The sequence below is a fragment of the Suricata suricatta genome, chromosome 5, assembly GCF_006229205.1.
Source record: "Suricata suricatta isolate VVHF042 chromosome 5, meerkat_22Aug2017_6uvM2_HiC, whole genome shotgun sequence".
In the NCBI taxonomy this organism is placed as follows: Eukaryota; Metazoa; Chordata; class Mammalia; order Carnivora; family Herpestidae; genus Suricata; species Suricata suricatta.
This window is the reverse complement of record NC_043704.1, coordinates 45,765,205-45,788,824: the sequence shown is the minus strand read 5'-3', so window position 1 is coordinate 45,788,824 and position 23,620 is coordinate 45,765,205. Positions and strand designations below refer to the sequence as shown.

General features: G+C 45.6%; 2 protein-coding genes across 3 annotated transcripts in view; one reads left to right on the top strand and one right to left on the bottom strand.

The window, feature by feature from the left end:
* Nucleotides 1-12,398, top strand: part of RIOX2 (ribosomal oxygenase 2) — a 24,381-nt gene extending 11,983 nt beyond the window's left edge. The window contains exons 5-10 of one of the 2 annotated variants that reach the window (XM_029939175.1): nucleotides 3,428-3,531; nucleotides 6,542-6,644; nucleotides 7,378-7,546; nucleotides 9,463-9,551; nucleotides 10,922-11,008; nucleotides 11,305-12,398. In XM_029939175.1, the coding sequence (XP_029795035.1) occupies nucleotides 3,428-3,531; nucleotides 6,542-6,644; nucleotides 7,378-7,546; nucleotides 9,463-9,551; nucleotides 10,922-11,008; nucleotides 11,305-11,463 (711 nt within the window). In that variant the 3' untranslated portion in view covers nucleotides 11,464-12,398. Of the gene's footprint in view, nucleotides 1-3,427; nucleotides 3,532-6,541; nucleotides 6,645-7,374; nucleotides 7,547-9,462; nucleotides 9,552-10,921; nucleotides 11,009-11,304 lie in introns of both variants that reach the window. The other variant, XM_029939174.1, reaches the window with a different exon arrangement.
* Nucleotides 11,682-23,620, bottom strand: part of CRYBG3 (crystallin beta-gamma domain containing 3) — a 99,954-nt gene continuing 88,015 nt past the window's right edge. The window contains exons 19-23 of the mRNA XM_029938691.1: nucleotides 22,950-23,089; nucleotides 19,170-19,293; nucleotides 14,931-15,089; nucleotides 13,884-14,043; nucleotides 11,682-13,221 (exon numbers count right to left, since the gene is read on the bottom strand). Coding sequence (XP_029794551.1) covers nucleotides 13,133-13,221; nucleotides 13,884-14,043; nucleotides 14,931-15,089; nucleotides 19,170-19,293; nucleotides 22,950-23,089 — 672 coding nt within the window. The 3' untranslated portion in view covers nucleotides 11,682-13,132. The remainder of the gene's footprint in view (nucleotides 13,222-13,883; nucleotides 14,044-14,930; nucleotides 15,090-19,169; nucleotides 19,294-22,949; nucleotides 23,090-23,620) is intronic.

Here is a 23,620-nt window from a genome sequence, read left to right as displayed (position 1 = left end):
TCCCTCTCTCCCTCTCTCCCTCTCTCCCTCTCTCCCTCTCCCCCCCTCCCCCTGAAGCAGGCTCCAGGCTCTGAGCTGTCGGCACAGAACCTGATGTGGGGCTTGAACTCAAGAACTGTGAGATCATGACCTGAGCTGAAGTCAGACGCTTAACCTACTGAGCCACCCAGGCGCCCCTGAAAGATAGGTTTTGATGCTTCCTTTACAGTGAAACTCCTGGGAAGAGAGGGCTATATGTTAGTACATTTATTGCTGCTTATCAAATTACCACAAATTCAGTGGCCTAAAACAACACACATATTTAGTTCTGTGGTTCAGCAGTCTGGAGGGATTTGGTTTTCCTTGGCTGAAGTCAGGTATTGGCAAGACTGTTCCTTCCTGAGGCTCTAGGGGAGAATCCATTTCCATGCTGCTTCCAGCTTTTCCAGACCTCCTGCATTCCTTGGCTCACAGCCCTTCCTCCGTCTGCAAGGCCGGCAGCGACACACAGCCTAGTCTTTCTCATGCTGCCATCTTTTTGGTTCTCTCCTCCTGTACCACCTTCTGCTTTTAAGGATCCTTGCGATGACGTTGCCCCTGCCTGCACGGTCCAGAAGAGCTTCCCTCTCAGCAACCTTGATGCCGTTCACAGCCTTAAAGCCATCTTTTCTGTGTACCCTAAATATTCATAGGTGTGGGGATTAGGAGGCAGACGTCTTCGGGGACTTGCCCCGCCTCCTCTCCTGCTCCAGGGAGCTCCTCCCAGCAGGCTTCCCCGCACTCCCCCCAACTCTGCTCCAGGCCCACCTTCCCCAAGGCTACCAGGGACCACCGTGTTGTCAAGTACAGTGCTTACCTCCAAGTCCCCATCTTTCCTTTTTTTAAAGTTTTATTTATTCTGAGGTTGAGAGCATGATCAGGGGACGGGCAGAGAGAGGTGGGAGAGAGAGAATCCCAAGCAGGCTTCACATTATTAGTGCACAGCCTGACCGGGTTAGAACCCACAAACTGTGAGATCATGACCTGAGCCGAAGGTGGAGACTTAACCGACTGAGCCACCCAGGCACCCCCTTCTGAGTCCCCATCTTAGCAGCCTCATTGGACACAGTGGGTCACTCCCGCCTTCCTCATTGGGCTTAGGATGCCAGCCTCTTTTGCTTCTCTTTCCTGCTTACTGGGTATTCTTCTTCTCCTTTTTTTTTTTTTTTTTTGCTGTTTTGTCTTCAGTCATTGCACCTCTGAAAGTTAGAGTGCCAGGGTTTATTTCCTGTACCTCTTTCCTCAATCCGTACCCACTTCCATGGTTTTACATTCCCTCTAGACTCATGTATTTGCAATGCTATGTTCTATTTCTAGCCCACATCTCTAAACTCCTGTCCAATTGCCTACTTAATGTCTCCACTAAAAAGATAAAAGGTATCACAAATTTAATATTCTGCAAAGCAAACTCCATTTCCCGCTGTCCCCAGCCTTCTTTCCTGTAAATGTGTCACATTTTCCCGCTTGTTCAAGACAAAACCCTTGGGTGTGGATTTGTACAAAAGCTGCCTATCTGGTGTCCCCTTTGCGGACTTTTCTAACAAAACCATAACGATCCTTTTGAGATCCATTGTACCCTTTGCGCAGACATGCAGTAGCTTTCTTTTAAATCCAAAATAAAAGCCAGTGTCTTTAAAACAGGCCCTGTAGTGCGGCCCCTCTGCTGCCTTCTCACCTCACCTCCACCCTCACTGCTCTCCTGCCGCACTGACCCAAGCACATTGTTAACCTCAGGACCTTCACACTTGCTCTTCCCTCTGCCTGGAATCCTTTCTGCCCAGGTGGCCACGTGGCTAGCTTGCTCAATCTCTGAAGGCTCACCTGAAATGTCAGTCTAGCAGAGTGAGGTTTTAGCGCCCATCCTGGATAAAAATGGCACCTCCTGCCCCAGGCACACCCTGCCGCCACCTCCACGTGCGGCATTCGTGCTGGTCTTCTGCCGCTTTTGTCTTCATTGGATCTACCGCTGCCCGACATTATTGCCCCACTAGAAAGTTTTTATTGTATTAATTGTCTCTTCTCTCTTCTCAAATGTTTGTTCTCATCTCAAATGAACTACCAAGGGGCAGGTCTTTGTTTAATGCTCTAACCCCAGTGCCTCGCATGGTGCCTGGCATGGGAGGCGGATGGAGAGGGGTTAATCAAATGTTTGTGGGGTGAATAAATGAATGAATGAAGGTCTCATTTGGAGGGTGGTGCAGAGGCACTGAGCAAATGGTAGCTATAATTGTGAGTCAGGCATTTCTTCAAGTAGTGCTTTCCCTGTCAGGTTGGTGTCATTCAGGGTGAACGAGCCACCAGGATAGCCCTTGTGAATATATTTAATTGTATGTTGGTTCTTTTTAAGGAAAATCTTAACATTAAGAAAAGGTTTGTTTATTTTTTTTAATCTGCTGTCTCGAACCACACCTCCTGGGCCCCTGCTCTTAACTGGAGCCAGACGGCTTCCCATGGCTGCAGCCGGGAGGCGAGCGGCTGTCACGGTTCCCTCTCCTGTCTTGAGGCAACTGCAGTGGGAATGCTGCTCGTCCGGGTGGGACTGGGGAGCATGTGGCTTCAGGAGTGATTTGGGAAGGATACGCCTGTCCCCTGGCTCGGGTGAGAGCTAGGACAGGCTCGCCTGCATGCGAGAGGGACTCCTCTTCAGTCACATCTAGTTTTTAGGTCCAGGTGAAGGGTTCCGTGGCTTGTCATCTAGTCGTCCACACATCCACTGAGCCTCTATTATACCCCCGATGCTTTGGTAGTTCGGGCTCCGGAGAACACAGGATGGGCTCGCCTCTGCCTGGAAGAGCGGGCAGACTCCCCGGGGGAAGATGGGGGACGGCGGGTAAAGTGGTACTTGACCACAGGCACTGCCCTCTCTGCTCCAAGAGCTCTGGGTGTGGCATCTGCTTTAGTCCTGAAAATAAGTCTGTGCATTTTGGGCCATTGCCTCCATTTTACAGGTGAAGGCGCTGAGGCTTTGGTGGGTTAAATAATTTTCTCGGGTCTCTAGCCAGTAAATGGCAACGTCCGTCTGACTGTAAAGCTTCTGCTCTTGACCACTGGACCATTCAAAGGAGAGGAAGGGTGAAGTCTTCCCAGTCACATGAGGTCACCTGCTTGATCCCTGGATTGAGGTGGGGCAGTTTCAAGGGTGACTGGTTTTGGCTGTGAAGAAAGAAAGTGACTTCAGGTACTGGGAGTCTCTTCAGGACTGGGGTTCACAGTGACAGGCTCACAGGCACAGGAAGCTCGACTAGCGGGACCCCAGGAGCCCAGCACACAGACCCCCCCCCCATGGATCACTAAGTAGAAGGTTTCTAGAAGGGAGAACTCAGAGCCTATTTTTGTCTCTTTAAGACAAAGGATTGAGAAGACATCTTCCTTATTAACTCCCTCCTCCCTTTTCTTTTTCTTCCTTTAGCCGGGTGATTTGCTGTACTTCCCCAGAGGGACCATTCACCAAGCGGACACTCCTCCGGGGCTGGCCCACTCTACTCATGTGACCATCAGCACCTACCAGAACAAGTAGGACCCTCCCCCGGCCTCGTGTCGCGGGGCCGCTCAAGTTGTGGCCCGTGGCACCCGCACACGGCAGGGGACAAGGGAGATGGCCGCAGCTGCCCTGCTTATCCAGCCTCTGGGGTTCCATTCAGGCTCCCTTGCTAACGCCATATCCCTTTCGAGTCCTCTCCCTGCCGTCGGCCCGTCAGGGGTCCCTCCTGCGAACGCCCTGAACTCTGGGGGTTACCCAGTGAAGGCTCCCAAGTTTGCGAAGAAAGAACCATAGCTGCGGGTGTGGCAGCGTTAGTGATACCAGGCTGGACTTGTAGTCTCTCTCTTTTTAAACATTTTTTAATTGTACAATATTTATAACCTAGAATATGCCACTTAAACTATTTTTAACTGTATAGTTCGCTGACAGTAACTACATTCACACATCCTGTAAGCATCACCGCTCTGTTTCCAGAACATTTTTATCACCCCAAACAGAAACTCTGTATCCATTGAAACCTCTCTGGATCTCTTTTGAGGTTTCTGTCTTTTATAAAAGTTCATGAAGCTAAGTAGGAAAGGAAGTCTGGAACAGTGAGACCTAAAAGCACGTGTGCTGAAAACAGTTCTAATTAAAACTGTGCTCCATTTCGCTGAGGGCGAAGCGCCCTCCCCGTGGGTGACTTCCTAACAGCAGCGACCTCACGGGTCCAGGTCTCGTCGGAAGTCGTGAATGTATTGCAGCTGGCAGGCGCCAGAGCCTGTGCTAGTTGCTGGGAACGCAGGCCTGGTCCTGAAGGGGCTTTGCGAGCACGAGCACTCTGGAAGTAGGGGTAGGTTCCATCCAGGGTTTGCAGGGGGGAGACGCCTGCAGCACGGGCGCCTGTGCTTGGCCAGGCTGGGGCATCGGGCAGGCTTCAGAAAGGACGCCCAGGCTGTCTCAGGATGAGTGAGTAGAGGTGGGTCAGCCGGTCAGAGTAGGAGAGGCGCTCACCAGACGGCCAGGCCCCCTCCTACCTTCAGAGCCATAACTTGTGAAACAAGTTAGTAAGGATACTTCTGCTTCCTCATCTGCCTTTTCTGGGTGAAATCAACCCCTGTGTGTAAGAGGCTGCCCAGAAGAACCAGCTGGAGCCTGCCTAAAGTTAGTGGAAGATGCCTGTCCCCACGTCCAGCTTAAGAGCGGGGACAGTTGAGGGAGTGAGGTTGTAGGAAGTGGAGAAGGGTCAGCCCCAGGGAGGCCAGAACCAGAAGTTCACTGTGAGTTCAGAGTATCGCTGGGCCTGACAGCCAGTGTGGCCCCATGAATGCCTGTGTAGCTTTTGGTGTCCCGCCATTAACGTTCCTCAACTATTTCCCCTCTCTGTGATTCTGTCTTTTGCATTTCACTTACTGCCCCCAATTGGTGTTCTGGTAATTGGTTTTTTTCGTACTTGTTTTCTTTCCTCACTTTGTTTACTCCTAACATTGACTCATCATAAGCCATCATTAGGGTACTTGTCTGACCTCCCTTTATCTCCTTGGACTTAATACGTTTTACCTCTGGCTAAACTAGTTCCCAGTTCTAAGAGTGAAGATCGGGGGGCCTGTCCCTGGGTCCCACCCGTGCCTTCTCTGGTCAGCGGGGGATGTGCTGCGTCCAGGTCAGACTCTGACCTGAGCCTTTATCGGGGTGCTGGGGCTGGAATGGGACACGTGTCACTCAGGACCCACTGCTCCCCGGAGCTGCCCCTGTGCTTTGGTCCTGACGCCCTTGAAGGCACTGTGTGTGGCAGGGTGAGGATTTGGGGGCCTTTTCCTAACACCTCTTACGGGTAGCATTGTTGGGAATGTTTAGGACCTCTGTGGGACAGCCTCAGGTTGATTTGGCTATTTTACCTAAGTAAACCCCTCAAGAGGTACTAACCTCAGATTCTGGAAAGACCCAAGATCCATTCTGACTCTTAAAAGAGCACAGAGCTCTGGTTAAGTGCAGTTAATGCCTTCATGAGCTACTGCCACACGATTTCCCCTGTGGCCCTGGAGAGACGAGCTTATTTTCGTGCAGGTGAAAGGTCCCCAGGAGGAGGTTCGCTCAGTCAGATGTGAGGTTGGGTGGCGCATGAAGTTATAAAGTGGTGAAGAGGCCAAATGGATGTCGTAGGGAAAGTGTCTCTGATGTGACTTTTTATCTTAGTTTGCCACTTTTTCGGAAGGGAAGCATAAAAAGTGTTAATTTTGCTTGGTGGGTGAGAAGCAAAAGTCATACTGTGAATTTCCATTTTGCACATAGCCAGCAAATTGAAATCTGCTGGCGACACTGAGGACAATTTTAAACAGCTAAGAAACGTTTAAAGAGCAGCCTCACAGGGCGCTCCGTGCAGTGCGTGCACTTGGGAGCGAGCCGGTGGTGAGTGGCCCCAGAGGAAGCACAGGTACTTGAACACCGATGCTCATCCCTCGCTGTTACTTTTGGCCACTCGATTCTACCCTTCTGGCCCAGTGAAACTACGGCTAAAGTTTAATAGGTTGCAGATCGACTATTTCGAAATTGTTGATGTTGGAGATTTTACTGAGGAAGAGTGCCCTTCTTCTACACGGGGAAAAAGGAAAATGTAATGTGTAACAGGTCAGATAATGACACAGTCTAGGGGTCTTGCGGTTACCCTAAATGTATCTCTCTTGGATTTTTTTTTACCTTTTTAAGTCCTATAACTTAAAATCTCCTACAAAGCTCCTCTCATAGACACTTGTGTTATACTTGAAAACATTATAAAAAATTGGTCCCTTGAACTTCCTACTTTACCACTGTATATGATTGTGTGGCATCTTTAAGAGAAAAAGTCTAACTTCCCACCTTTATATGAGTGTCTGGGAAAGGGGAGGGATAGAAGCTCTGTGAGAGATGAAGGTCTTTTTTGTGCTGAGTAACGTCTAATTGAACTCATGATGCCGGGGGAGGGGAGTTGGAACGCCCGGTGTAGCCTTGGGATTTACTCTCGTAATCAGTGTTTCTTTGTAACTTCTGTGTGTGGTCTGTTTTCTTTCTTGGTGCCCGTTCCAGTTCCTGGGGAGATTTCCTTCTGGACACTGTGTCAGGGCTCGTGTTTGACACCGCAAAGGAAGATGTGGCGTTCCGGGCCGGCATACCCCGGCAGCTGCTCCTGGTGAGCAGTGAAGGCAGGTGGGGACAGCGGCAGCCCGGGCCGGCGGAAGCTGTGGTCTGCCTCCGAGGGACCCCAGGATCCTTCCCCCCCGCCCCCTCGGGGCCAAGCTCCTCTCCTCCTGGGCTGACTGCAGAGCTGGGTGGTTTGCAGAGGAGGGTCATGCCGCACGTGGCGTGGGACCCAGAGCCCCCTTTCCGTGGGTCACGGTGGCGGCAGCAGGCACTGAGGATGCTGGCTGAACAAGTGGTGGAAATAAGACGTGCAGCTCGGAGAGCAAACGAGTCCGTGCGCGTGACCACTTAGGAGACCCACTGGCGATCCTCTGCCTCCTTGTTTCATGTTTGACACGGCAGCACTGTTAGGCTCGTTTTGAGGTGACTGCATTAGTGCTGAGTTGAGCAAAGGTTACTTTCACTCTCTGAAGCAGTCACCTCAGGACAATGAGTTACTTTTCCAAGGGCAGAGCGGAGACTGCCCTGTATTTCTAGGGATCCCTCTTTCTAGGCAAAATCCTGACGATAGATCTTTTTTTGGCAAACAAAAGGCAGCTTATGATGAATAGTGGTTACAAGGAAATAATGGGGTATTCTTAAACACACTGCTTGTCACCAGTCCTGTACCCCTGGAAGTGACATGGATCTGCGTCTATACTGGGCCATTATGCTTTGGAGACCAGGACCTGGGCAGTAAGTCCTGGAGTTTGGGCCAGGACTCACTTCTGTGTTTCCAGCAGGTGGAAGCCACGGCTGTTGCAGCACGAAGATTAAGTGGCTTTCTGAGGACCCTTGCAGACCGGCTGGAGGGCACCAGGGAGCTGCTTTCGGCAGACATGAAGAAGGATTTTGTTACGAACAGACTGCCCCCTTACCATATGGGAGACGGATCAGAGCTTTCGACGCCAGGTGGAGCTTTTCCTTTCCTTCTGGGTGGTCAGGGGCTGATGGGGGAGATTTTGAGGCTTTCCTGGATGGGTGCTTTGGGCAGATGGAAAGTAAGAAGCGTCTTAAGGTTTATTTGGGAGAGAGAGGGAGAGAGAAAACCCCAAGCAGGCTCCATGCTGTCTGTGCAGAGCCAATGTAGGGCTCGATCTCAGGAAGCATGAGATCATGGCCTGAGCCAAAATCAAAAGCCCATCACTTAACCATCGAGCCACCCTGGAACCCCAAGACGCACTGTAGAATTAAGGTGGATCTGGATCCGTCTTGGCATGTTGTGTTTGGGCAGGACATGCTGTACCTTGAGGCATCCTGCATCCCTGCATGATGGGGAGAAAGAACCCTGTGATTGTGGGTGAAAAATAAGTGTATTTATGGGCCCTCGGGTATTCATCCTCAGGAAGTTTTAGTAACTTCAACACTGAGCTAATCCCAACATGGTGAACTCAGGGATGGGTGAAATGTTGCCACCAGCAGGTGAAATGTAAGAATGCCTAAGGTGGTCACCAACTTTCCCTAAATCCCAGGGACTATATTGTGACAGGTTTAGGCTGACACTTGTGGATAGACAGTGACAGCAGACCATCAGCATGGCACTGCTGCAGCGGGACAAGCGTCCATGCTTGTAACTGGGAAGCCCATGCCCCGCTGGGGGTTGTGGGGCATCTCAGAGTGTTGGAAGGATTTATAGGATTTGGGCTCCAGTGAGGCAATTTTTCAGGAGAGTTAAGAAAGTGGAGCTTTGCTCTTGGTTGGATGCTGTCAGGAAGCAGGGAATCTGAGTGGGTCTCCTGTAGGCAGGAGGGAAAGGCTGAAGTTGCAGTTAGTGAAGCAGGAGCTGCCTCCCGGATTAGGACGGGGCCCTGTGGTCATTGTGGAGGTCTGGACAATGTTCTTGCCTTTGCCTGAGTTCTGACAGATTACGGAGTGCTCTTGTTTTTGTCTGGCTCCCTCACAGAGGAGGGGCCTTGTTTAATGTTGGTGTTCAGTGGGTCTGTGTTCAGCAGACAAATGGCTGTGAGCTCCAGGCCTGATCTCGGGCTGCTTGGTGCTTGCTCTGTGGAGTGAGAGTCTCATTTTTACTAATTTTTATAAAAGCCTTCTTTATCATAGTTGAAAACCACTGAAATAGTCTATAAGGTTGCCTCTAACATGGATTCTATTTTATATTTTTAGTACAATCTTTGGGGGAAGTTTAGAATTTGTTTTTGCTAATTAAAAAAAAAGATTTTTACCAGCATGTATTTTCATCTTTATAGAACCGATTTTGGAGTTACCAGCTTATGGTGCAGAACGTCCTCTCTATGCTTTTCCTTGTCTTAGCCATTATCGTCCAGAAGGCTCTGTTCCCTCAAGACTCTTTCTTTAACCAGATGACCCTGAAGGGTGGTCTGTTTTTAGTGGCTGCTTTTCACTATGTTAAATCCTACTTGGAAAAGACAATTTTTTTCCTGTGAATTTTATTAGGTGGTGGCTTTTATGACCCTATGCTGGACCTACATGGATAGAATAATTTGCTGATTACACAGCTAGGAGTTGGTGAGATGGTACGGCCTGAACTCAGTCCTTCCAGGGTCTACATGTAGAGCAAGAGGCAGAGGACAGACATGGGAGTGTTGTGTGCAGAAGGCACGGTGGCCCTCTTGTGACAGCGGCCATGCTTCCATGGTACTGTGTACCTCTACTCAACACACTTGACCATCTATTGTTACTGATCTGTTAAACATTTGCACTGGGAGCATGAGCTCCATAAGGATGTGAACTATAAATCCGAGTAAGCCAATATTGAGTTGGAAGGTATCCCACGTGTGGATTTAGCCACAGACAAGACTGAGTCTGGATTCCTCTTGTGAAGGTTGTCTTTCTCCCTCTGGGTCTTCCAGGTGGACAGTTACCGAGGTTGGACAGCACAGTGAGACTGCAGTTTAAAGACCACATGGTCCTCACAGTAGGGCTGGATCAGGAGCGGTCTGTGAGTATCCCGACGGAAGGAGGTTTCCTCTTTTCTCAGGACATTTCCATGCAGGCCTCAGGTTATCAAGTTAACAAACAGCTCCTGCCTTTCCCCTTCATGCATCCGTCTGTCCTCATGACCTCAGTCAGATGGTGCCTACATCTCACTGGGCCGGAGATGCCTGCCTGTTGGTCATTTGGGGACTGACGCCTAGTCTCAGACCATACTGCTCTTGTTCAGGTAACTGCACACCCTGTTCATGCACCTCCCCCCTCCTGAATATGGCTTTATTGAGGTTTCTTCTGAAAAAATCTCTAACTTGTAGATCATGGAGAAGGAAGTCAACATTCTATAACTTCGTCACCTAGCCAGATGGTTCCCCAAACTGGCGAACTGATTTTGGACTCTACTGGAATTTTTTTTTTTTTTAGAGTGTGTGCCAGCAGGGGAGGGGCAAAGAGAAGAGAATCTTAAGCAGGCTCCATGCTGGGCATGCGGATGCAGGGCTGGATCTCACTGCTGTGAGATCATGAGCTGAGTTGGAGGCACAACTGACTGAGCCACCCAGGTGTCCCAACTGGAAAGCTTTCAGAAGTCTTAAATTCATCTGCTGTGGGTTGGAGCTTCTATATTTATTACTAAAGCTCCCTGGACCTAATCCTAAGAACCTGGGGGAAACTAACAGGAGGGTGAAGCCCTAGGGCATCGGCTAATCTGCTGTCTTGACACGTACTCTATGAATGACTGGAGGGGACTGGTTTATAATACACACAGAAAACCTCTAAAGTATACACTCTCGTATTTTATATGGAAAAAAATCCTAGTCATTCTGATGGCCAGTTTGAGACATTTCTGCGTCAGGCCAAGGTGTCTGACCTTTATCTAACAGGTGACCAGGAATGAATGAGGGTTCTGAACAGGATGATGAACCAGCCCCCCTGTGTAGGACGAATGGGGAGAGGAGGTGAGACTATCCGGGAGGCTGCTGTACTTGGTAGGAAGTTTTTATAGATCCCCTGGCTGGTGATATTTGCTCCATGAAATTCATAAATTGCCAGCTTATCTGTAACTGTTAAATTCTGACATAAAACTGTGCCAGTAGGATCAAATGAACAAACTTGAGTGTTTCATTGATAAGTTAATATGTAAACAGTGTTTTTTTCATTAAACTAGGTTCCTGATGATGTTCTATCAGCTACAGTGTTTAAAAAGTGCCTATTTGTTACATACATAATCTGATTATCATATATATATATTGTATATATAGTTTGTGTATATACATCCTTTACAGTATTTTAGGTGTTCAATTTTATTATTGGGAAACCCTCCTAGTACTCACGTCCTCAGTATTTTGTTGACAACTTAATGCTCCCCCCCTTCTTTTAAAGGATGAAACTCAGGAAAAGATGATTTACATCTATCATTCCTTAAAGAACAGGAGAGAGACACACATGATGGGAAACGAGGACACAGAGGTATGTTCCAACCTGAAGTGTCTTTCCTGTGATTTATGGGTAATGTGCCTCTGTATGACTGCAGTGTGGACTTGACAAACCCCTTGCAGGGGGATGATGAAGTTATAGTTCATCTACCAGCTGGGACCTGTGGCCGTGTAGTCATACATATGAAGCATTTCAAAGGGCTAATTTCTTATGATATAAACTAGGGTGCCTTCACAAAGTCGTTTTCTGTAGGTTACCTAGTTTTAAGGTTACTATAGAAGTTTTTTAGGAAAATACAATTTTTTATTTGACTACTTTATCTTTTTCAGTCTCATGGACTTCGTTTTCCTTTGTCATATATGGATGCACTGAAGCAAATTTGGGGCCATCTACCTATTTCTGTCAAGGACCTGAACCTTCCTACAGACGAGGAAAAAGAAAACCTGGTGTTATCCCTCTGGACAGAGTGCTTAATCCAGGTAGTCTAGTGCCTTTCCAGAACTGAGGGTGTCCCATCTCACACACACATGAAAAACAAACATTTATATGCTAGGGAGCTCCTGTTTCTTTGGGCCTAGAGCCCGGGAATGGTTCTCCAACAACTTTCCTTCCCAACATGAGACCTACCTGTTTTGGGAAGCTGGTTGGCCATGTGTATTACAGAGGCACTTGGAGGAAAGAATGGCAGATGCAGTGTCTCAGAAAGTAACAAAACTACTCTGGACAGATTTATTTAATTCAGTGTGGTAGAAAAGGCACAACTCCAATAAACGTATCACTGAAATTTGTCATTGACCTGGTTTTGTCTTTGAAAGAAACAACTTCTTTAAAGAGCCTCACTAGCTCTATAAAAATATTTTCAACAATTAACACAAAGAAAAACATTTTTAATTTTTTTTACAATGAAAATATACATACGTGTATGTATACACAACCCCCCCATTAAAATAAAGTTACCCCATAAGTTTCATTAAATACTGCCAAACTAAGGAGAGGCACTCACATCTGTGGGCTTCAGGGAGTCTGACAGACGCTGCCTTGGAGATGAGAAAGCCTGAGAGTGAAGGAAAGAAACGCAGCATTTCCACGGCAAGACCAAGTCTCTATAAAAAATGCTCAAAACAGTGGGTCTTTGTGTTTAAACAATTCACTGTTACTTTACATTCTAAAGTGCTTAAGGCTGGTATTTAAAAATATCACTGGTGGATTGAATCTATATAAAAACAGAGCAGATGGTTTTTTGCTTTCTGGCAAAAGTTGGGGATGAGAGGAACAGCCGTCTCACTTTACGTTTAAAACCAACTCAGGAGGAAAAAATAGTAAGAAAGGTGGTAACGATTACTTGATCTCTTGCCTGATTTTGCTTATAAGTGGAAATAAAAAGCAGAGTTTTCATTAAATAAAATGGTAGTCAAAGCTCAAATGCTATTTGGGTTTTCATTTGAACATCTGAAATTTAGTTCAGCAAAGAAAAATGTGACTGAGCACTCCTGGGGAGCAGGGCGGGAAGAATGTAGGACGAGGCCTCAGCACCAGGACTGGGTAGTCTTGCCCCCAGGAGGGTGTCTGTCCCTACAGAGGAGAAGGATGGCCACAGCTTGTCTGTGCTCTTGTATAGTTTGGCCACAGAAAACATGCCAGTACTTGAACCTTTCTCCTAACAGGGCCGAGGTCCTTCCCTGGGGTCAGTTACAAGGATGAACACTTAGGGTGCTTTTGTTATAGAGAAGAACCTTTAAGGCTTATCTAAATACAGCAGTTCAATAGGAAGGTTTATTAAGTGTGTTGTCAGTATTGCTAAAAAAGTTATCTTCTTGCAAAAGTATGACTTGACCTAAAGAAATGGGTCTCCCTGCGCTCAGCACTCGCCCCCATCTAGTAGGATATTAGGAGAACACACACACTTGAGGAAGCCTGCTCACCAAACCGGAGATCAAGCAGGACGGGACCTTCTGCAGAAATCACACCGTGTTCTTCATAGGAAACACGGAACAGCTGGCAAGAATACTCGGAGCTTTCCCCTGGTTCGGAGCGACGGTGTGGGACGTGGGAGAAAACACTGCGCTCGGTGGGGCGGAGCCCGAGGACAAGGAGCTTCCTTGCCAGGGGAGGTGAGGGTCCTTCTTCCTGCGCTTTCTCAAGATGTTGTCGATTCTCTCACAATATTTCAATGTCCCATTTCTGTGTTTCTTCTCCCTCCAGGGGTTGATTTACAATTACATGAGTCTTGTCATAATAATTTCCTCCTAAAATAGAAATTCCAAAAGATTAATGATTTACACAGCAGCCTGAAATGGAAAACTGAGTTTAAACAAGTTTAGCTATTATTAACCTCAAATCGGACCTTATTATGGCTCAAATTGAAAACCCAGGGGGTGTAAATTGACTGCAAAAGCAGCGTGCCCTAACGAAGCGATTCCGAACAACAGAGTGCTCAGTCGGAGGGAGCTCTGGCTCAATGTCTGGAGCTGTGGTTTTGCTTCCCCACGGACAGTGGCTGTGACTCAGCCAGTGAAAGCAACAGCCCGGACCTTGCTGAATTTAAAAACTAAACAATACCTGCCGTCAATTTTAACTGAGGGTTTTTAAGGCTACAGCAATTCACGGCAAAAAGAGGTTTCTTTCTAAGAAACAAGACATCTTACAGTTGATGAAGCTTTACATTTACAATTGTTCTCAAAGATCATGTAGCAAATGAGAATTTTACAACTGTACTAATGTACAAAAACCTTCTAAGGTTTGTCTTTAGGCTTTACCTACTTGATCCAAGCTAATTGTTTTGTTCGTTAAAACAGTGTTATCTCTTTTCAAGAATAATAATTCTTTTACCCAGGAGGAGGAGGTTTAGAATTTAAATTATATCCAGGGACAGAGAACGTTTGTCCTGTGGGTTTATTCAAGGGCCCACCTTTAACATCCAGAACAAGCTGATCACTGAGATAGGAGCTGATGGTCCCATTTCTGTTCAGCCTCCACTTCTGCCGGAACTGTCCGTGTTCAGTCCATAGAGCCACTTTGGCTCCAGGTATGTCCCGGCCACCAATCACATCGAGGCATGTATCACTGGCCTAAGAGGGTTAGGAAGCAAATCAGCAGCACTGTGTTAGCACAAATCAAGTGAACGGGGGTCCTTTTACACGACTCTCATCTAAAAAGGACAGCATAGCATAGTTAGAATTCTGCTAACTTTTTAAGTCTTTACAGCTGAGAGAGGGAGATGGATGGTGCAGAAATGTATCTACCCACGTGGAGGTGCTCGTTTTTAAGAGGTTATCTGCATCTAACAACAGATGGTCAATGAAGGTTTGCTGCATTACAATTAAATGTTTATTAGCATAATCATTATCAGGTCAGTGGAGCTCGGTTTTCCTATAAAAGCATCGGGTGATGTGCTAGATAACCATACGATAATTACTCTTAAGTGCTTTTCATTTTTGTTGATGAGAAGAGGGTGGATAATCCGTCAGTGACATAAAACTGGTGGCCTATTCCCCGGAGCAGCAAATGTAATGGAGCGTCACAAATGTAAACTTTACTTTTGTAAGCTTTCTCCAGTAACAACGTCTTGTACTACTGCTTCCCTGTGTATTTTGAAAGTGAAAGTTTCAACATGTTCAGAATCACAAAGACAGCTGATTTTACCTGGGCCACACTAAGGGATGTGTCACAAAGGCCCAGTGTCCATTTGGATGCAGTGAGTTGTCACTGGTTTTAGAACATCATTTAGGCATATCCATAGTGTGTGATGACCTTAGTTTTTAATGTCAGTTAGAGAATTCTTCCATCAAGTCCATTTCACTGAAAAGCCTTAGTAATATACATCACAGTATTTGTCTAGTCATGCAACTGTTTCTAGGAAGTTGCATTATTTTATAACACCATTTGATTTGGCAAGATTCTGGTTTCCAAAAGAAAAAAACCAAAGGCCAAGGTGCACTATCAGCGGGGCAGTTACCTTGGACTTGAAGAGTCCTCGGCAGTAGTGCCAGATCTGGGTGGTCTTGCCGCTGTAGGGAGAAATGCACACAGACGTGGCCCTTGTGTCCGCGACATTGCCGGTGACGGTCAGGTACTTGTCCTGGGCCCGGTTCTTTATTCGGATGTACACTGCAGGCTAGCACAGGGGAGAGACAGGCAATTAGGAAAAAGCCTTGTGAATCTGGAAATCAAGGCTTCCAGAGGACGGCTTGGAAGGCAGGCGGTGATGGAGTTCAGCTTGTGTATGTTTGCACTTGCACTCTTCCTCCCTTGAGTCTGTATGTTACTATTTGTGACAGACAGAACTCAGGTCACTGAACACTTTCCTAAACAATGCACTTTTGGTAAGGTGAAAGGTAATAGTTTCATTCACTAAAATGCCACATGGCAAGGGGCAGTGACACATGCTGGACTTGCTAAGGCTGAGTTTCATTCAGGAACCAGTGTGTCCCCATCTGTGTGGGAGAGGAAGGGGAAGATACTGCCCACCTACAGGACTCCCCAACAACTTAATAACGAGACCTAGTGTTAAGTGCAAAACTCCTGCTGTGAAAAGTCTTGAAAAACCCAGGTAGCTGAGGGCCTGAGCAGCTGTGGTAATGTCTGTTTAATTGATACTTTGTGGACCTTTACACTTCAAGGGAAGAGACCTTGTATGTTTAATCACTAGGTAGCTATTGAAGGACTTTATCCCCTGAGCCTGGAATACATACACGAAGTTTCAAATATAATAGTAAATCTAGGACTTACCTCCTCTAAGGATAATAGTTAAAATTTATTGAGAGCTTAATATATGTCAAGCAGTGTGCTAACTGCTTTCTGGGCCACTGTATCTGTCCACATGAAAAACCAGAAGAATCCTTTAAGAAAGTACAATTATGAGCCAAATTTTACAAAGTTAACAGATGTGCAGAAGCTAGGTTGGCCTTCACTAAAACTGCCCCCTTAACCATGATGCTCTAAGGTTTGCTTAAATGTACTAATTACCCTCATACACCAAGAACGAGGAGGAAAGGACACGGCCCAGATGGAAGTTCCCCAGAAACCATTCTTTCAGCCACAGGCCTCCTGTCTTAATGGAATAAAATACAAGACAGTCCACATCCCCACCTTGGGTCCCATGCTGGCACCCCAATCAGAACGTTGTTAAATAATGACCATCTATTTAATAAGGTTTCTCAGAGTGGAAGTGCTTCTTAAGTGCTAGTTAAATGCAACAATGTATCATGGTAAGCCCATCCTATTCTATTTTGGAACTTATATCAACCAAAGCCACTTGAATTTTGGTATATTGCTGCCATGTTTGGCATTTCTAAGGCAATAAACATTCTGAGTATTCAAGCAAATAGGAGGGCACATTTTTATCTGGTAAGTTAAAGCAGGTAAAAAAGATCTCTACTAGGCAAAATGTTTTAAATATTTCAGAGCACTACTTTCACATTCATAATGACACATACATGTGTAAATATCTGATTGATAATAAGCCTATGAGTTACATAATTCTGTAGGTCAATTATTAATTCTTGAGGGTTCAGTACAGCTTTACTAGTTTCTTTACCTCGTACCCAGAAAACAACAGGCCTGAGGGGTGACTTTCACAGAGGACACAAGTCCAATTATGTTAGGACCAAACATCACAGTTTTAATCCATTAACTCAAGCAAAGTCTAATTACCCTTATTACACACTTGTGGTCTGACTCTTCTGTAATTATACTTTAAAATAGTGATATGCATTATAAGTGACTTCCTAATTCCCGAACTCAAAGAGGATCGTATTTTAATTATTCCTGAATTTCCCAACAAGAAGAGGAACTATAACAATACCAAGAGCCTTACCAAAAAGCACATGGCCTATAATAATAATACTGTTTTAGAAACCCAGAATTCCTTTGCTGGGTTTTAAAGCTGTGGCCTAAATAAAAGCAAAATAATCTATAAAAATATTATTTTTAAAATTATTGAACTAGAATAGGAATCTGATAGTTCCTAAAGCATAACAGTAACAACACAGTGTTAAGTGTCAAAAAAACTTTTCTGTGAAATTAGAGGCTATCGTTCTCCCTCTCCTGTATCTCGGGACCCTGAAAGATCAGAGACCACCTTCTCCAGCAAGGAGCTACCTTTCACAAGTGAGGGAGTAGTCCTAGCATCTAGGCTGGCCTCTAAAGTTCCTAAGAATATAGGATTAAGCACGATTATATAGTTGGTAAAAGCTAAACTGAAGTCTCACTTCTGCCTTTTCCCCATGGTTTTCACTGGGATTACCCACCATCTCATGTGACCGGAGTGAGGAGTAAGCGAGAGGTGAAGGTCATGAAATCCTGCACCACAAGCTCTTTGCCGGGAAAGCCTAATGTTTAGTGTCACTCAGAAGAGCAATCTCTGATTCTCTGACACTGAATAATAAACTTTCAAAATAACATGCGTTCCCATAGTAATGTAAGCCAGATGTGGGGTCAGGCTCCTTTAATCCTCACACCGATACTGCGAGGTGAGCACGGGGATCGCTGTTTCATCAGAGAGGAATCGGAGGTGCCAGGGAGTGAAGTGACTCACCTCAAGTGACAGCTCTTACGAGTGGCAGAGCCAGGATTTGAGTCAGCAGAACCAGAGAGTAGTGGGGATGGGCACAGTGTGCGAGTGTGTGCGTGCATGCGAAAGGGACAGCAAGACCACTTGGGTTCATTTTTTACTTGGCTACCATTTATTTAACTTACTGTGTCCAACCTGAACATCAGAGCCTCTGCACGTCTATCCATTATGCCGCCCTCAGCTCAGTGCCCGGGATATACGGTGACTCTAAATATTGATCTTATTTTGGAGGAAGTTAAGTGTGTGGTTGCTCAACACAAATTTTAGAAAATAAATCTGGTTCTGACAGTTGGAGGACTTTTGCCAATTTGCTTTACCTCTCTGACCTTTATTTTCCCATTTGGAAAACGGGAATAATAATGCCTACCTGAAAGGGCTGTTGTTGGAATCAAGTGAGAAGTCTTTCAAATTAGAGGTTGTCAAATGGCATATCCACTGACCATCGCCCTCATCACCGGGCTTGGGTTTCCCACCTTCTGTGAAACCTCCCACGGCTCCACACATGCTCATATTTCCTTTCTGTGACTCAGGCATTGTCTGTGGCTTTTTGATGGTTATACACTGTTTTGCATTTTATGTTACTCTTGGACTTGCTGGAGTTGGACTTGTTTTACCCAACAACATGCTAAGCTCCAATAAAGTGAGATATCATATCTACTCTTTAAACCTCCCACAATTCTTAGTATAATGTCAAACATTCATTCATCCACCTATACATTCATTCCTTCTTTAAACAGTCCCTGGATTCCTACAACGTGCCAGACTCTGTGACAGATACCGCGGGCAGAGCACTGAGCACACCGTGCGGAGCCCCTGCCTTCCTGGGGTGGGCAGCACAGAAGGTGCCCAATCCAACCACAACTACACTTACAAACCACATGCAGTGTCTCGCAGAAGAACAACCAGGTCATTCAGGATCTAATTTAGGCTGGGAGAGAGTGAAAGAGCATGCGAAGACCTGACTTAAATTTACAGGGAGGAGCAGAACTAGCCAGGCAAGAACGATGGGAGAGCCTTCCAGACCCAGAGCACAGCCTGTGTTAGGAGTCTGAGGAGGAAAGCGCTCTGTCTATCCGTGTCTGTGCTGCAGCCCCACATGAGGGAGGAGGAGACGAGCGACAGAAGTCGCTGGAGAAGCAAGGGGCAGCGGATCCCACAGGCACACAGGCACATTGATGGGATCAGATTGCATCTGAAGGGCCCTGGGAAGCTTTTGAACAGAAGATCCACAAGCAGTAGGTGTGTAATAAATACTATTTTAGTTAAGTTGCCAAGACCCATCCTGAGTTTCACTAAGTAGGGAAAACATCCAAGTACTTAGAAAGTAAAACTAGGGCAGTCTCTGACTTCATGGTTTCCTTTGCTTTTCACAGACATCATGATACTTATTTTTCCATGAAAGGAAAACAAGGTAAGACTGGACTTAAACCTAAAATCCAACATTCACCTTAGATACAATTGAATCAGCTGGTCACCATCTACAGGACTCCCCGTCCTAGTCTGATCCCCTTGTAGCATAAATGTCAAACTAAATGGTCAATATTTCAGGTGCTGTGGTTCATGACATTTCTACTAGAAAATCAAGTTATTTTGGATTTTACGAGTTTTCTCTTTTCTCCTTACCTGCTTCATAGGACGGAGGGAACCAATTGTCTTCCATCCACTGAATGCTGTCCAATTTGGGATCTCATTAGGCTCGAGTAGGATTTGTCTTCCTAAGAAATTGGATCCTTCGTAGGCTATCCACCTATACAAAAACAGGAAAAACACTTAAGAGTACTTAAAAACAAAAAGCAATCTCTTATCAAACACACCTTCTTATATACAAGATTCATTCTCTCAAACTTCTAGGTTTGTAGATTATGAAAAATGTGCAACTTTTTACAGAAAGGGCAGGAGGAACTAGGAGAAAGCCCACTGCACTGGGGCTAAGATTTGTATTGCTGGTAGGATTACTGGATGGCGCCTGGGTGGCTCAGTCTGTTGAGCATCTGGCTTCGGCTCAGGTCCTGATCTCATAGTTCATGGGTTCGAGCCCTACGTCAGGCTCTGTGCTGACAGCTAGCTCAGAGACTGGAGCCTGTGTTTGGATTCTGTCTCTCTCTCTCTCTGACCCTCCCCTAGTCACGCTCTCTCAAAAATAAATAAAACATTAAAAAAAATAAAACAAGGTTCCCTCTGGGTCTAAGATTCTGTGTTTCTTTGGTAATGTTTTTTTTTTTTTTTTTTGGTAACAGTTTAACATCCAAAGTCAGACCACAGCCTCTCCCTGTTACCAGTCACACACACTAGGCTTACTCTCCCACTTGTAGGCTCATCACCAGGCATCCTTCAGGGCCTTTCTAGGTGGTTCCAGGGACCTCCCAGGCACAGTCCTACTTCTCCAAGGCCATCAAGGACAACTGAAAATTACAGAAATCCACTGTCTTGCTTTAAGGCCCAGCTCTGTTGCAAATCCTTCTCAATAAATACACTTGGGGCCTCCAACTTGGGCCAAGTTAAAGCATATAGCGGCGTTCAGAGCCTTGAGGGGAGTCTCAAGTAGTCACATTCCTTCTTTTACTGACTGACACTAGGTGCTTTCACTCCACAAGGGCATAATAGTTGTGACTCAGGATGGCCAACAAACAAATCATCATCTGGTCCTTTACAGAAAAAGTATGCTTAGCCCTGATTTAGCTGACAGCTAAGGGTTATAATAAACCAAGTGCCAAGAAGATCTGAAATTCTCAGGACTCCAGGTCACCACAAACAGTGCTTTCAGAAAGAATGTGTGGAAGATGAAGTGGCTACCTTGCCCAGTTCAGACAAAGCACTCTGCTCCCCACAATCAGGGTCAGGCTTGGCCTGATCTTTCATTGAGAGATGAATAGGATATTTGACCTTCCCTGCATCCCTTCTTGCCTACACATATCTGAACTATGGAGAGGCTCATCGACCTCTCCAGCTGTGCAGACTTTAAATAGTCCGGGAAGTTTCAGAGCGCCTGGGTGGCTCAGTCTGTTGGGCGTCCGAATTCGGCTCAGGTCACGATCTCACAGTCCGTGGGTCATGTCAGGCTCTGTGCTGACAGCTAAGAGCGTGGAGCCTGCTTCAGATTCTGTGTCTCTCTCTCTGCCCCTCCCCCACTCGTTCTCTGACTCTCTTCTCTCTCAAATTAAAGACATACAAAAAAAATTTAGGGAAGTTTCAGTTATAAGGCAAGATTTTAACAAACTATACCTCACCATATATTGATCTCAATGGATTCTACAGTTGAAAAGCGTGGAAGCTTGACTAACCAGAGATAGGGGATAATACGGGGATTAAACGAAACAAAAAAAACATGTCAACAGGGCAGCTAGCTGTGCACTCAGTCCTCTTCTGAGCCATCTGTGGCTGAGGAAAACCTTCGCATTCTCTATTCCTTACTCTGGCTACTCATTTTTCTCATAGAGAATCCAGAACAGGGAGAACAGGGAGGTAGGTGGAAAATAAGCTAAAGAGAAGGAATAATGTCAGGGTAGAATAGCACCAGTTTTCTACGGAAGACTGAAATAAGAAATGGTAAGAAAATACAACAGGTGAGTCAATAATTATCAGTTCCACTTAGGAATGTAAAGAAAGTGTAACAATGCTGTGAAAGTCCTATATCACAGGGATGTAGAATTCAAAAGACTTAGTTAAGTGGTAAATAATATACTCGTATACAATATGGATTATTATGCTTAGAGTAAGTCAATTTATGGTTAAGAAACAGCAATATCAAATGCTTTGAAGAAGAAAAATTAAATTGTTTTATATGTGAGTATTCATAAGTCATTTATTATAATAGTTGACTTGGTTTTCAAATCAACTTATGTTCTTGGCTTTCTCTTAACGTTATCCCCAGATGTTTAAATAAGCAGAGTTGATTATCACACAATTTAAAAGTCATAAATAAAAACAATCACCTTTATATTAATCATCGAGAGCTACGTGTGTTCTTTTAGTTCACTTTTGGTACCAGAACAGCAACAGTGCAGGAGGAGGGGCCGGCTTCCGTGCCGCTCTCCAGGCAGGCCCTGAGGGGCAGATCTCCCAGGAAGCCTTCGGGCCTCAACATCTGGGCCTCTCACTGGCAGGCCTCTCACCATTTTGGTTCTAAATAAATATGCAAGTTCATACCTAATTTATGTATCTGTCACTCGTCATCCCTTTTCTTAAAGCATAGTCTCCCAGACTGTGTAAGTGCAGGCCTGGATCCACACAACCTGGACCCACCCTGACGACCTGAATGGACAGCAACTTTGGCGGGTGGGTTAGGTCCACCAGGATGCTCAGCATGAAAATAAGTCCCCTGTTGTGTCACAACACAGCATTTTATATACTGTTAAGTGAAACTACAATACAATCTAAGTTTATTTTGGGAGTGTTTGCTGTATAATTGGACTTAATGAAGTGTTTAGAGGTACAGTAGGCCTGACTTTGAGTAGATAATGAAAGAAAATGCAAAATGCTAATTGATTCATGATGTGGTTTCATCTTAGCTTGGGCAAACCATGCAGTATTTAATATATAGTAGCAGAATATTTACTATTAAAAAAAATATCAACTCAAGTAACTATAAAAAGTATTTTGAGGGGCTCTTGCTGTGGCTCAGTCAGTTAAGCATCTGACTCTTGATTTCAGCTCAAGTCACAGTCTCAGAGTTTGTGAAATCGAGCCCTGTGTCGGTCTCTGTGCTGACAGTGCAGAGCCTACTTGCGACTTCCTGTCCCTCTCTCTCTGACCCTACCCCCTCATAATAAATAAATAAATAAATAAACAAAACAAAACAAAAAAAAGAAAATAAGTCCCCTGGAGCAAAAAGCTCTAGAACACACAAAGTACAAGAACACACTTCCAGTCTGACGAAACGGTTGGCTGTCTTAGGCAGGCAGCAGTTTGAAATGGTCAAGGTCATCTAGTCCACCTCTAAGACACATGCCCTCAACACAAGGCAAGCCCTTCTCTCCCAAAGGGCTCTTCCCCCAGACCGCTGCATGCTACTATCTACTGGACCTCATCCACGACCTTATCTCATGTAAATAGAAACTACTCTTACTGCATTGAGAGAGATGAGTAATAGCATCTTCAGACCACACGACAACAGCAGTGGAGAAATAAAAAGCAACCGTGCTTGGGGTGCTTCGGTGGCTCGGTTGAGCATCTGACTCTTGATTTCAGCTGAGCGCAGCATCTCACAGTTGTGAGTTCGAGCCCCACATCAGGCTCTGCACTGACAGTATGGAGCCTGCTTGGAATTCTTTCTTCCTCTCTCTCTGCCTCCCGTGCTGGCACCCACTCTCTTTCAAAATAAGTATTAAAACAAAAAAGAAAGCAACTGTGCAGCTCTCTCCTAAAACAGTAAGTGAACCAAGCCAAACCTTGTCCTATACTTACAGTCCACTTTTCACCCATACAGACTGGGTGTAGAAGTGCAGGTCCTTGTTCAGAACAGAGTTCACAGCCTCTTCTAGATGTAACTCTCTTCCCTCACAGTGTTCCAGAGCAAAAAGGCTAATGGAGGGTTCTTCAAAAACCTAACAGCAAAAAAAAAAAAAAAAAAAAGAAAAAAGAAAAAAAAGAGAAAACATCACCACACAGGGAGGCCATACTCCAGTGACTGCCCAGTCACAACACAGGGCACCCTGGATCCGCTGAATTCTTGAATGCATACAGTCCACTGCTCTACCCCTAGTCAAAACTGCACAGGTGAAACTAAATTCTACTCAGAATTTTTGTTCACTTTTAAACAAATTAAAAATGAAGTTTCAGAATAGCAATCTTAGTCTCATAATGAAAATGGACACTTGGTTCCAATTAAGTCTAGCTGTGCTGTACTAGGGACACTTTGGTCCTGTCCACGCTTCCAGCCGGTAACAGGGCAAACATGGAATGGCATGGCACTCTCGTTTTCCCAAAAGTCACAGGAGCAGTCACTGAGAATGCAACGCCTGATGGCTCCAGGCTCTCAATGTGTTTAAACATTCCTAGAAGGAAGAAAAAGGCATTCTTTTTCCTTTTTTGAGAGAGAAAGAAGAGAGAATGGGGGACAGGGGCAGGTAGAGAGA